This window comes from Palaemon carinicauda, chromosome 27 (assembly GCF_036898095.1).
Source record: "Palaemon carinicauda isolate YSFRI2023 chromosome 27, ASM3689809v2, whole genome shotgun sequence".
NCBI classification, from domain to species: domain Eukaryota; kingdom Metazoa; phylum Arthropoda; class Malacostraca; order Decapoda; family Palaemonidae; genus Palaemon; species Palaemon carinicauda.
In genome coordinates, this window is record NC_090751.1 from 48,784,053 (window position 1) to 48,799,140 (window position 15,088).

General features: G+C 36.9%; 1 protein-coding gene across 1 annotated transcript in view; it reads left to right on the forward strand.

Moving 5' to 3' along the window:
- Positions 1-15,088, forward strand: part of scat (VPS54 subunit of GARP complex scat) — a 205,222-nt gene that overhangs the window by 128,940 nt on the left and 61,194 nt on the right. Inside the window, exons 17-18 of the mRNA XM_068351075.1 lie at positions 3,199-3,589; positions 3,744-3,912. Of these exons, the coding sequence (XP_068207176.1) occupies positions 3,199-3,589; positions 3,744-3,912 (560 nt within the window). The remainder of the gene's footprint in view (positions 1-3,198; positions 3,590-3,743; positions 3,913-15,088) is intronic.

The following is a 15,088-nucleotide window of genomic DNA, read 5'->3' on the forward strand; positions in this document are numbered from 1 at the left end:
ACGAAATATCTCTTCAAGAAATGTTTCAAAATCATTGAGAGCACAAACCTCACCCTCTGTCAGTTTTGGAAGGAGCATTTTGATATTGTCATATGCTGCAAAATGATCAATCAAGCTTGGTAGGAAGTTTCGAGGCTCATCTTGAACTCTACTTGGAAGAAGCTGTGGCCTGATGCCGTCTCCTCACGAGATTTCGAGGGCTTCCACACAGACCAAACTGAAGACTATTAAAAAAATGTTGACGATCCTGAACCTGATGCTCAATCTGAAGTTGCCAAGATCGTTACACTCTGGAAGTCCATGGGTCTGGAAGTTGATGAGGCCGACATTGTTGAGCTTATCCAGGAACTGTAAGAGGAACTTACGATGGATGACCTGAAGGAGTTGGAGGCCATGCGAGTGAACGTCGTTCAGGAAGAGTATAGTGGGGGGAGGAGGATGACCCACTGACAACGGCAGAAATTAAAGAAGAGTCTAGATGGCTACTTTGAAATGGTGGCTCTCGTAGAAAAGAGACACCCAGAAAAAATTCTTACAGGTCATGCGCTTGAGTACTGTAATGAAGTTTCCCTGAGTTATTTCAGGAAAATTTTAAGAAGCAGGCCGAAACAAGCTTCTTTGGATGATTATTTTGGTAAGAGGCCATTGGTAGAAGCAGACGAAGCGCCAGCTAAAAAACAAAAGAAAAGTGGCAGTGATGAAGAAAATATATAGTGTAATTAAATTTAGAAAATAGAAAATATAGGGTAGAAAAAATAGAAAAAGGAAAAAAAAGAAATTTTATTTTAAGTTTATCGTAAAGTTGTGTTAATATTTCCTGCCATTTGTAGATGGGTTTCCTAAAATTAAGTGTTAATGTTTTCTGTCATTTATAAATCTGTTTTGTAAGGTTAAGTGTTCACATTTTATGCCACTTGTACGTAAATGTTTTCTGCCTCCTACATTGCCTCACTCCAAAGGTAAGGTTCCACATTTTAGTTACTTTATTTTTACTGTTTGCTGTAATTGAACACTTCTTTTTCAGAATATTAATGTTGATTTATTATTAAATGATCTAAATACAGTACTTTTCATATATTTAGCACTGTTTAGTGGCGAATATCATTTTTAAAATCATTTAATGGGGTGTTTTTCAAGGATCTGGAACAAATTAGGCTATTTACATGGAAAAGGCGACTCGCTACACGAAAAAATCACTTTACAGAACCAATTAATTTTGTGTTGTGAGGTATCACTGTATATATATATACACACACACACACACATATATATATATATATAATATATATATATATATGTATATAATATATATATATATATATATATATATATATATATATATATATATATATATATATATATATATATATATATATATATATATTTATATATATATATATATATATATACATATAGATATATATATATATATATATATATATATATATATATATATATATATATATATATATATATATATATATATATATATATATATATATATATATATATATATATATATATATATATATATATATATATATATACAGTATATCTATATCTATCTATATATATATATATATATATATATATATATATATATATATATATATATATATATATATATATATATGTATATATATATGTGTGTGTGTGTAGTCTGTATATATATATATATATATATATATATATATATATATATATATATATATATATATATATATATATATATATATATATATATATATATATACTGTATATATGTAGTCTGTATATATATATATATATATATATATATATATATATATATATATATATATATATATATGCATATATATATATATATATATATATATATATATATATATATATATATACTGTATATATGTGTATATATATATATATATATATATATATATATATATATATATATATATATATATATATATATATATATACTGTATATATGAGTATATATATATATATATATATAATATATATATATATATATATATATATATATATATAATATATATATATATATATATATATATATATATATATATATATATATATAATTTGTAATTCTTCAGTGGCCACATTCCTCTTGGTAAGGGTAGAAGAAACAATTTAGCTATGGTTAGCAGCTCTTCTAGGAGAAGGGCACTCCAAAATCAAGCCATTGTTCTCTTGTCTTGGGATGTGCCATAGCCTTTGTACCATGGTCCTCCACTGTCTTGGGTTATAGTTCTTATGTTTGATGGTACACTTGGCCACAGTATTTTATCTTATTTCTCTTCCTCTTGTTTTAAAGTTTTTACAGTTCATATAGGAGATATTTATTTTAATGTAGTTATTGTTCTTAAAATATTTTATTTTTCCTTGTTTCTTTTCTTCACTTGGCTGTTTTCCCTGTTAGAGCCCCTGGTTATAGCATCCTGCCTTTTCAACTAGGGTTGTAGCTTAGCAATTAATATTACTGTAATAATAATAATAGATTTCCAAAAAAAGGAGACCTGACTGATTGTAATAATTACTGAGGCATAACACTTGTATCAGTTATGAAAATATGCAGCATGCTTATTCTAAAGATACCTATACACCTTTAAAGGCTTTTATATATTTTGTTAGAGAATTAGTCAGAGTTTGTCTGTTTGATGACTGCGGAGGTAGCAGCAGTAGGGGATTCAGCGTTATGAAGTTTCATCTGTGGTGGATAACGGGGGAGGGTGGGTTGTGGCACCCTAGCAATACCAGCCGAACTCGGACGAGTCCCTTGTCAGGCTGGGAGGAACGTAGAGAGAAAAGGTCCCCTTTTCATTGGTTTGATGTCGGCTACCCTCCCCAAAATTGGGGGAAGTGCCTTGGTATATGTATGTTGTTTGAGTCTAGCTTAGCTTTACTTTATATGATAGTTTATTGTTTAACCCTTTGAAATTTTGGGATTTCAAAATTTGTCTTTTAAAATATACTCTTGGGCTGCTTCTGGTCTAGCAATGTTTTTCCTGTAATGCTTTCTTCACATTTGTTTGTTATGGTATAAAGCTGATTAGATTAGGATGTACAGTAATGTATTATAGCATGCTAAAAATAAAAAATAAGATAGTCAAAATGACACCTATAGGTTATCCAAAATGTTTCTACATATGACATTTTGGAAATCTGATTGTTCATTGGTTATTATTTTCTTTATTACAGATACCTTAGTCAGTCCCCCAGCTATTGTGGGAGAGGGAAAAATGGAAGAAGATTCCAGTCCAGCTAGAAGAATTTCATCAATTTCAACCTCAACCACAACTTCTACTTCCACTGCCACCAGTACCACTGCTACCATCAGCAATGGCATTGCTGAGCATACCAGTAATGGTGTGAATGTTGGTAGTAGTGGTAGTGGTGTAAATAGCAGTAGTAGTAGCTGTGGTGGTGTGGTGGTTGGGGGAGAGGAATATGTAGTAGTAGGAGTATGTTTGGTGGTGGTACGTTTGATTGTTGAATATGCTGAATGTGCTGCTACTCTTAGGTTAGCTGCACAACAGTTACTTACTCGTCTAACAGATCTTCTTAGAAGATTTAATTCTGATACATGCAGGTGAGTTTTTTTTACTGAACTTTTGTTACAGGTTGGAGTATGAAAGATAACTACTGTTTAAAAGACTTAGCTTGTGTTTTTTTTTGTATGATAAATACTCATTAAAGTTGTTTAAAGTAACTTATTGTGTATATATCAGAGCTTTCTATTTTAGGTTGCTTATTGAAGCTGGTGCTGTTGCATTAGGACTGAAGACGATTACAACAAGAAATTTAGCCCTTGCATGGCGTTCACTGCAACTTTTGCTAACTCTTTTGCCAAGACTTAATGCGCACTTTTCATTATTATTGAGACCTGCCATAGTCATAAAAAATATAGAACAGGTAAGGTTATTAATTTGAGGTCAATTATTGTTATTGTTTCAAAAACAAATTATTAAAATCATGAAATGGATATGATGATAGAAATATGGTTATGTCTTGCAAAAATTTTGAAAACCCTTTACAAAGTGATTCACCAATTGTATTTATTTTAGTAGTTTTTTTATATATGTCAAATTATATTTTTTTCAGTGAATATTAGAAATTCTTTAGCCAAAAGGTTATTTATTCATACGCGGATAAAAACCCTCGTTAATTATGAGGGTTTACTCCCAAATTGTTTGGCTACAACCAAAAAGAAAGAATTCATGGGACTCTGGTAACATTCTGTGGTTATCAGCTGTTCACCTACGCTGTGGGCAAGCACTGCAACCTCATCGAGGCAGATCACTCTTCTCTTGTGTTACAGAACGGACATCCGCTACAATCGCTCTCCGTGCTGTGTTGTGCCTTTCCTTCTTTTTGTGCTTGTGTACTTGTGATTATGAATAGTGCTCAAGGTAGTATGCACACCTTGAAGGTCTCCCTTTTGGTGCCTTCATGAGTTGGGTAGAGGTAGATCCTCATCCTTTGTGTCTGAGTTGCCATGGAAAGCGATGCTCGTACTTTTCAACTTATGATTTTTGCAGAGATTGGTCGCCCTCTCAGTTGGAGAAGTATGGTGCTCGTCGCAAGAAGAAGACTAAGAGAAGAGAGATTGCTCTTCTTCCCGATCTTTCTCTCTTGAGAGCAATAAACGGAAGCCTTCTCTTACGACACACGATATTGATATTTCCCTCTCAGGTCCTTTTTTACCAAGGATGGCAGTTGTGTTGAGAGGGACATTGATTTTACACGTATCAATAGTACCCAACTATGCAAGTGGGAACAGGTCTCCTTCTCCCCCAACGAGTGTGCTGAATGGAGATCAGCAGATTTCCTTTTCAGATATGTAGTGCATGGACATTTCTCTACTTAATGGATTTCTCCTGGCAAAGTGTTAAGGTGTCTCTTCATATGCCACTGAAGACCACAAGAGAAGTGGCCGAGGATAATGGTGTTTCTCCTCAAAGAGAGGCATTTCTCTTGAAGGGCTCTTAATATTTTCCAGTTCGCTCATATAGAAAGTTGGACCTTCCTCTTACACCAAATGGCCCCATACACCTTTTTTTTTCCACAAAAGTGATCTGCAAATTCCTTAAGGAAACTTTCTTTTTCAAGTATTGTACTACGACTTCCTCCAATTCTGAATTACATGTTTGGCTGTGCAAAGAGTAATGTTACTTTTAAACAAACAGATCTAGAAACCAAAAGTGGTCAAGCTTTCTACGCGTACTCCAGGGGAATGCGCAGCCTTACCTGCAGTTGTCGGCTCTCCTGCACCACCTGAACGTGCTGTACAGAACCAAATGTTAATAGTGCTTCTGCTGCCCAATGGAACCAACTTGCAGTGACTAAACTTGTACCTAGACCTGTGTAAACAGCCGGGAAACAATAAACTTCTCATTTTCAGAGTTTTGAGTGGAAATAAGTTATGAAGGTCTGACTCCCCCCATATTATTCTGTCCCTAAGCATAAATGCTCATGAAGGGGCACACCCTACAGATCTTTTTCCTCATAGATCCAGTTCGGATAGAGAAATTAAACCATCAGTTTCTCAGATTCATTTTAACAGAGAGACTGTTTCTAGTAGAAATCATAGCTCTCCTCATTCCATTTTGGATTTTTAGCTCATTGCCCTTGCTTGAGGAAAGAAATAAAGACATCCTTAGCAAAGTGAAGAATTTCAGACCTTTTTTTGAGCTGTAACTTTGCCCGGTGGTTTCTCGATAGGAAGAGAGAACATCTACATCGACACTAGTTGTTATAGACATGCCCCCTGAGGTTATTCAGGATACCACTGGTGTATCCCCAATAAAGTTCCAGCTTCTAGTACAGAAGCTTTTCACTTTATGAAGATAATGAACATGCTCCACTCTAGACCACTATTCCTTTAATTGTAGAATTTTTTTGTATTCTTAAGAAAGGAGAAGTTCCTCCCAGTCACGAGTGAAAGGTATCGCTCACCCTTAAGCCAGGTTTTCAGATTGAAGGGAATCCATCTCTCTTCTTCATGGGAGCTGTCAGTTCTGATGAAAAGCTTTGAGCAGACCTGGTCTCCTCAGCAACTAAAACCCCAATCTTAGAGTATGATCAAGGTCCCTCAAGATGGCACCTTACGAACCTCTTTATCAGGCTTCTGATAGAGATTTTACCTTGAAGACAGTCAAGGCCTCTGTTTACGTGAGTTCTCCCTCCACTATTTAACTTCCAATCGACACAGAAAACCACAATACTTATTCGGTAAAAAATCAGATATTCTGGATAAAAATTCTCGCGGTGCAATGATTTCAAATAGCCCACACTCCTTTACGCTGGGCTTGCTTAGCGCCATTTACTTGCTCCCCACCCAGCTTGTCCCAGCTCTTGCTGCTCACTGTATACACATTTACTGTGTTAAAAAATTACAGCTATATTTGAAGTAAACCAGATTTTGATTAAACTGGTGTTTCACTCAACTGTATCCATCTTATGTGATATAACACTCCATTGGATGGAAGGACCTTTGTTCCCAAGTTTGTGGCAAAGACCCAAAGTCCTTCAGTTTGAGGCAACAGATTTGACTCCTTTTCCATATCATCTATCAAAGAGGTAAGTGATAACCCAGACAATCTGTTACTAAAGAGCAATTCAACATTACATGAAGATAACTGCTCCATTTTGTCATCAAAGACCTAGCATATTCTTGATTACAGGTCATAACAAGAAGAGAGTAACCAAAAACACTATCTCATTTTGGTTGAGGGAAGTTATCCTCAAAGGTTATTAATCCTTTGGAGAATTGCCCCCCTGGGGCCCCTTCTAGAGCTCATGATATATGTGGTGTTGCTGTAACCCTCACTATCTTACGGACTTTACCCATAGGCCACTAGACACTTTCTCTTTGGGTCCAATAGTAGCTGCTCAACAGATACCATAGTTCCAACCTCAAAACAAACTGTTTTCCTGAAAATTGCTCCCAAATATCACCCTGCATCGTAAAACTAAGATAAATTTGTATACTGTATAGGGGTTTGACAACCCTCAAACACCTCAGTAATAACATACAAACACTCACATGCACAAAATATAAAATATAAACGTGCAGTTATCATTCATAAATTTATTCTGAATGGACTTTTAATTAGAGAAGGCAACAATATATTTGTGTTTGTTTTTGGTGGTTAGCTGATTACTCGCCAATGCCATCTACATCCAAGCGTGCCAACTAATTTTCTCATATTTTGTAATAAAGCAATATATTGGTAATGACTTTATTGCATGTGTTCCGAAATACAGATAGTTATTACTGAACAGAACCTTTAAAAACATCTCACTGCAAGTTAGGTTGCAGTGTTACCAAGTTAACTTTGGGAATGTTACTGGAATCTTACTTTCTTACCAAAATTTGATCAGGAGCATTTGGTAGCACTGCTTTCATGTAAAAAGACATTTGAAAACATTATTATTATGATAGCAACTACAACTGGTTTATTGGATTTGATATTATTATGTAATTATATTAGGATAATAGGTGTACAGCTAATGTGCTAAAACATTTCATGATGCACCCCAAATATGAAAATTTATTGTGCCAGACAAAAAAATCACATTAGAATCGCCAACTAGGAATTGCTGCTACGATGGGTTATAAATTTCTCATTTCCAAAAATTACATAACTAAATACAGAGTGCATCTTACCACTTGTAGTGTAGTGTCTTATGACACGTGAAATATGGTAGTTTAGGACATGCCCTTACAGAACAAATAATATTTTGTCACATAATTGGTTTTTCTCATAAGTAGATGTGTAAATGGAATGAATGAGTTTCTTCATCCTTTACCTTTGCCATGATATGCCTTAACTAGGAATACCTGCTTGGAAGGGACCTTTGTATAAGTAAGAGTTTCCTTGTAACATTTAGTTGCAAGTTGACTTTAAGTTGCAATATAATTCCCTTTTTCTGACCAAATATAAATTTAGTCATTAACTTCTATTTTACCTTGAGGCAGATATCTAGACCCTGCTTCTCATATGAGCCAGTTTGATATCATTAGTATATAGCTGCGTTAGGGCTAATCAGATCCCCATTGGACTTTAGAGACTTCATCCCATCTAAAGAAGACTCCCCTTAAATTACGAGGGTTTGCATCTGTGTAGGAACAAATTACAAATTTTCAAAACCATTTGTATTTTTCCTAGCTATACAAACCTGAGTCATTTATTCTGATGTCCCACCTCATCCAACCTTTCAACTCTCTGGTGATCCGATGATGCAATGACGCATAAAAAACCGTAAATGACCCGGGGCACCAACCACCCGTTGAGATACTACCACTAGAGTGTTATGGGGTCCTTTAACTGGCCAGACAGTACTACATTGGATCCTTCTCTCCGGTTATGGTTCATTTTTCCCTTTGCCTACTCACACATGCCGAATAGTTTGGCATATTCTTACATATTTTCTTCTGTCCTCACACACCTGAAAACACTTGAGTTTACCAAACAATTCTTCTTCACCTGAGGGGTTACTGCACTGTAATTGTTTGGTGGCCACTTTCATCTTGGTAAGGGTAGAAAAGACTCTTTAGGGTAAGGGTAGAAGAGACTTTAGGGTAAGGGTAGAAGAGACTCTTTAGGTATGGTAAGCAGCTCTTCTAGAAGAAGGACATTCCAAAATCAAACCATTGTTCTCTAGTCTTAAGTAGTGCCATAGCCTCTGTATCATGGTCTTCAACTGTCTTGGGTTAGAGTTCTCTTGCTTGAGGGTACACTCAGGCACACTATTCTATCCTATTTATCTTCCTCTTGTTAAAGTTTTCATAGTTTATATAGGAGATATTTTTTTTAATGTTACTGATCTTTAAGTATTTTATTTTTCCTTATTTCCTTTCCTTAATGGGCTATTTTCCCTTTTGGAGCCCCTGGGCTTATAGCATTCTGCTTTTCCAATTAGGGTTGTAGCTTAGCAATTAATAATAATGATAGTAATAATAATTGCTGCATCGCACGTAGCTTATTTTCAGGGGAAATTCGGTGTAAATACGCGCGTCACTCAAGGAAAATGAAACTCGCACCACAATTGGAGAGATAGTTGAGAAACATGTTAAGCTCTTAAAGACCGCTAACTAGTATAAAAACAAAGTCACAGCTATTTTCATAGCTTTTCCACTAGGATTTATGTTAATTATGTGAACATCTAATATAAATGTAAATATTTTAATGTTTTTATATACTATAATTCTTATTTTTTGTAAAGAATATGTTTTATGGGCTTTTAATACTATTTCAGTGATATTATGACTTCAATACTTGTGGCGGACAGACAGAAAGTCAAACAAAATGACTTCTGTATTTTTATTTTTCCATATATTTATGACAACCGGCATAAATTTAAAATACTTAACTCGAAACGATGTAAACCATGGTATACCTGTACATATATTGCTGTTGCATTAACATGTTAATATCCCTTATAACAGTAGAAATAACAGTAATAATTATTTTAATAAAATAGTAATGAAAACCAAACAAATATACACCAACATTATTGTTAACATGTGCAAACTATTTAGCATAAACCCTATTCCATAGAAATTTTAATAATAAATACTATTAAAAGAGGCTCTTACATAAAGTGTGGTTAAGTAGTATCTGATAATGTAAAAGGTATGATTCTAACCATCTAAGAGTCATTGCGGGTTCTTTCAGTCTTTAAACAAAAAGGATTTAACAACAGGACTGGAAAGAGAAATGAATATTATTATTATTATTATTATTATTATTGTTATTATTACTATTACTAGCCAAGCTACAACCCTAGTTGGAAAAGCAAGATGCTATAAGCCCAAGGGCTCCAACAGGGAAAAATATCCCAGTGAGGAAAGGAAATAAGGAAATAAATAAATGATGAGAGTAAATTAACAATATATTCTAAAAACAGTAACAGCGTCAAAACAGATATGTCCTATATAAACTATTAACAATGTCAAAAACAGATATGTCATATATAAACAATAAAGACTCATGTCAGCCTGGTGAACATAAAAACATTAGCTCCAACTTTGAACTTTTAAAGTTCTACTGATTCAACTACCCGATTAGGAAGATCATTCCACAACTTGGTAACAGCTGGAATAAAACTTCTAGAATACTGTGTAGTATTGAGCCTCATGATGGAGAAGGCCTGACCATTAGAATTAACTGCCTGCCTAGTATTACGAACATGATAGAATTGTCCAGGGAGATCTGAATGTAAAGGATGGTCAGAGTTATGAAAAATCTTATGCAACATGCATAATAAACTAATAGAATGAAACAAAAAATGAACATTTATTTTCAAACTTATTTACAAAGAAAGTGAAATGTTGCTTCTCTTTACTTGCAACAACAAACCAAGTTGATTCAAAATATTGATAGATAGAGGGAATAAGCTGGAAAGTAGACCAATAAAGTACTTGAAGGGTAATTTTGTGAATAATTTTCAGCTGCTGAGAGGATGTTGGAACGATGAGGAATGATGATGGTAAACCATTCATAAACCAAGAAAATTAATGGATTAGTGGAGATGGTAGTACAAAAGACTGGGTACTTGTGAAATATACCAGTCTATATCCACTCAAAAAGCCCACTTCTAATGTATTGTCAATGCAGATTTGTATGACAAAATTGGTGATGCTTAAGCGTCTTATCCTTAAAGAGGTGGACCAAAAATGAAGCCATGAAGTCTGGGGTTATCTGGCAATGTGACATATTCCTCAGAAATGCCATCCATGCTTTCCACACAGATTAGTAATGCCTAATAGATGAAGACCTTTTATAGCTAATCAAATATGTCATGTTATGAGTTGAGAATCCCCACTATTTTACAGTAGAGGAAATCCAAGCATGAAGGTTCTGAATCAGAAAGGAGGAATTGAAAATAATCCGACTCCCTACTTTTCGATACAGGTGTGCAGACCAAAACAAGTTTAACTTCTGTCTCAAATGCAGTAGCAGTAGATACCATGGGCTGTTTGGCAAAAGTGGAGCTACTAGCACAACTGTCCCTGAAAAATTCTAAAGGGAGCCTGCAAAATCAAACTCTGAGGAAACAGATAAATCGATGACCATTTGTTCTAATCTAGATTCAAGGCATCTTGCTACTGCCTGAGAATCCACATTAGGAGCTACATATATTGGAAGCTTGTGGTTCTCTTTAGTTGCAAACAGGTCTGTATGGAGATTTGGAACCAACTTTAGGATTTCTTGGAAAGAGCTCTAATCTAAGGTCCATTCTGTGTTTAGAATAGGGCATCTGCTACTATATGGAAAGAACACAAAAGATGAAATAGAGAGAAAAGTTACTCTCCTAAAGAACTCCATAATGGGATTAGTCACTGTATTGAGAATTCTCAAGTATAATCCTCCCCTCCTGAGGTAACAAACTGCTGCCTGGTTGTGTATGGAAATCATAGAGTTCCTTCATGGACTGAGTCTCTTCAACATCAGGAAAACTGCCAAGAGCTCCAACACATTTACCGGTATGTGAAATGCTGTGAATTGATGGGACCAGTTCCCAAAACTATAGTCTCTTCTGAATGACCTCCCCAACCTGACCCAGATGCATTTGTATGAAGGATTATGGAAATTGGAGGAAGGGCCGGTGGGATTGACGTGGAAAGTTTTTTTGTTGTGGCAATTGGGCAAATGAGTTGTCTCAACATCCTTTTTGAGCTGCTCTTCTCCACACCCAATTAAGGTTCTTTATCCTGATCTTTGACACTTAGTTGACTTAAGGCTCAAGACCTTCGGGAAGAGAAGCGCCTTGAATAGAAAAAATTGACCTTCCTAAGAAATCTTTGCTGAGATACTTTTGGTAGGCTTGAGAGGCTTTCGACATATTCCAATGAAGACCAAGACACTGAAATATCTTTTTTGCAACTCATCTTTATTTTGTAAAGATGGTCAGAAAAACTAGATCCTGAAGAACTCGTAAGACTTGATTTGTGTACACGAGACAATTCATTCATCTCTGCCCAGATCAGCCAGTCATCTAAATAGGCAACAATCTGAAATTCTACTGCTGCAGGAGTTTGATCACTGACTGCTAGTTTTGCTAACATTCTTGGGGGTAATATTGAGGCTGAAAGCCATTACTTTGAATCTGTAAAAAACACTCCTGAGCCAGCACTCTAGTTAAGTTTAGAAGTGAGCCACAATAGGGAGGTGCCAGTAAGCGTCTTTCAGAGATATAGTACCAGTCCAAGCCCCTAAGTGTAGTAATAGGCGAACATGCATATGGTCGTTATCTTTAATGCGTTGCAGTTTATTGAGACGAGCTAGGTCGAGAATATCTCTTCTATCAAGTGAGTCTTTCTTCAGTGTTCTGAATAGTCTGCCCTTTTATTTTAAGAACCTGCATTTTATAGCCTTCTTTCTTTGACATTTTCTTTACAAAGGATTCGTTCCAGTGTTCTGGTCCAATAAAAATGGTGGTGAGGTGGACAACATTCAAGTCGTTCTGGGCCCTGTTGGGAGGGAGCCACAACCCTGTGTTTTGGTCCCCCAGGGCTGATGCATGGGGCCAGAGACGTGACCCTGTATCAAGGTTCCCCACCTTGGACCCTAAGGTTGGGGGCTCAGATTCTCAGTTACTTTGGTAGTCAAGCGGGACAAGCGTTATGGCCCCCTGGCTGATGCACGGAGCCAGGTCCATGACACAGGTCCATGGCCCCTAGCCTGCCTTCCACTACACACACGCACACCTGGCTCGGGTTTTTGGCTACCCTGACGGCTGGATTGACTGGTGTTGGCCTTGTCTTTCGGGCTCCAAAGCAGATATACAGGGCTAGAGTTAGGGTTGTAACACCATGTCATGATTCCATGATTCGGTCTCCCCGCAGTTGGTTCTTGCGTTCCTGGCTATCTCTCCCCCACCAGCCGATGCACGAGGCCCTAGTAGTAACCTTGTGAGATTGACTGGTGTCGGGTCCGTGTTTAGGCCCCTCAGGGACAATGCAAGGGGATAAGGCCATGATCCCATGTCACAAGCCTCTACCAAAGCCCTCTGATATCATAGCTTTGCTCCCCTGGCAGCCACAGTAACCAGATAGAACTTGGGTATTGTTCTGGGTTTGGCCCCTCATGCCAATGCACAGGGATAGAGTCGTGACCTTGCATGATATTCCCCCACTGCAGCCCCCTAGTAAGTGTATTGGGTTCCCCAGCTGTCCCTGTAGTCAGGAGGAGGGTATAGTCCCATACACTTTTTGCCCCCTGGTTGATGAAGGAGCTTCGGCATTCACCATCTCCCATTCTGGCTGGTAGTAGGCTATTGCTAGAGTTGGGTGCTTTGAATGGTTATGGGTAATTTTTTCTCTGCCTACACAAAGACTAAGCAGTCTGGTCCATTCTTTACACTTTCTCATCTTTCCTCATACACCTGACAACTCTTAGATAACTGAAAAATTATTCTTTACTCAAGGGGTTAACTACTGTACTGTAATTGTTCAGTGGCTACTTTTCACTTGTAAGGCTAGAAAAGACTCTTTAGCTATGGTAAGCAGTTCTTCTATGAGAAGGACATTAAAAAATAAAAGTGTTCTGTAGTCTTGGGTAGTGCCATAACCTCTGAACCATGGTATTCCACTGTCTTTGGTTAGAGTTCTCTTGCTTGAGGGTACATTCAGGCACATTATTCTATCTGTTTCCTTATTTCCTTTCCTCACTTGGCTCTTTTTTTCTGTTGAAGCTCTCGGGTTTATAGCATCCTACTAGCTTAGCTAGTAATAATAATTAGACTCCTGCTACTCCCTCAACCTGTGATACATTGGTAGAGCAATTTGAGAGGATGACACCTTTTGAAGATTTCATTGCACATTTATATGCAGGGAAAGACAGAGTGGTGGTCAAATGGATCTTCTCCCCTTACCTCCAGGTACTGGGCCATTGTCTGTCCCTCTTCCCCATACAGCAGAAGGAAGAGAAGGATTGCTACTTCCATGTTTAGCATCAGGAGTCCTATCCACAGTTGTCAGCCTTCTCGGGCCATCTTCAGCTCCCGATTACGTGATCAGTATTCTGGGTGGGGGATGAATCGCCAGAGCAATCTGCTGTACCCTCTTTCCCGGCTAGGTAAGAGGATACTTGGAATTTGACTGCCCCTAAAACACAAGACCTTGGATTGGTGTTAACGGAAGCAAACAATCTTAAGTCAGAGTGCTTTTGACAAACATCCATGCACACTTTCATGGGTGCAATGGTCGGTGGGAGGCTACCTGAGATCCACCCTCGGGAGGGGCCTTGGTCATTTAGTGGCACTTCAGTACCCCTCAAGGCCATGGACATCCCTGATTACCCATTATCAGACAAGTTATCTCAGAGGTAGCTCTGTCACTTTGGAATTCTTTGGTGCAAGGTTCGGCAAGTAAGGCCTCCAGGCCTTTCCTAGACCCTAACAGGACTGCCTGCAACTTCCCGGAAGGAACTAATTCATGCATCTTTTTCGAGCTAACCAACCTGTTCCATCTAGGCAGTGGGGTGACAGAAGAAGGGAAAAAGAAGATTACTATGTTTCCAGCATTCACCTTGCCCCTTTTCTTGCATCCAAGAGTAGTGGATTGCTATTTGTGCCTTAGGTAAACCAGCAGAAGCATATGGCTAAGCCTTATGTAGTGGGAGCCCTTCAGATTGGTTATTTACTACCCACTTCAGCCTCCTCAACCTCCCCTCTTAGTCCTGAGCCAAAAGGTCATGAGTGATGAGATTTTGACAGGCAAAGAGGCAGGGTCTTTGCATTTGATCCCGCCTGTCGCTTAACTACTCATTAAAATGATTCAACGGCTGTCTAACTTGCACTGAAAACGTATTCCCTACCTAAAGGACCCAGGATTATATTACTAGGAAAATTACGATTATTTTAGAAATGTGTCATATTTTAAATAGTAAAATTACTTTGAGTTTACTAAAACATTTAAAAAAATATGCTGTATAAGATATTCTATACAGTATTTAGCATAATCTTTTGGTGTTTTAACTGATGACTTGTATAAATTTGAACAGTATGAAGTCTGTTATCATTAAATCAATAATAAGTTGAAGCTCATACTAAGACCTTGTTATTATTGTCCTTCGAATAG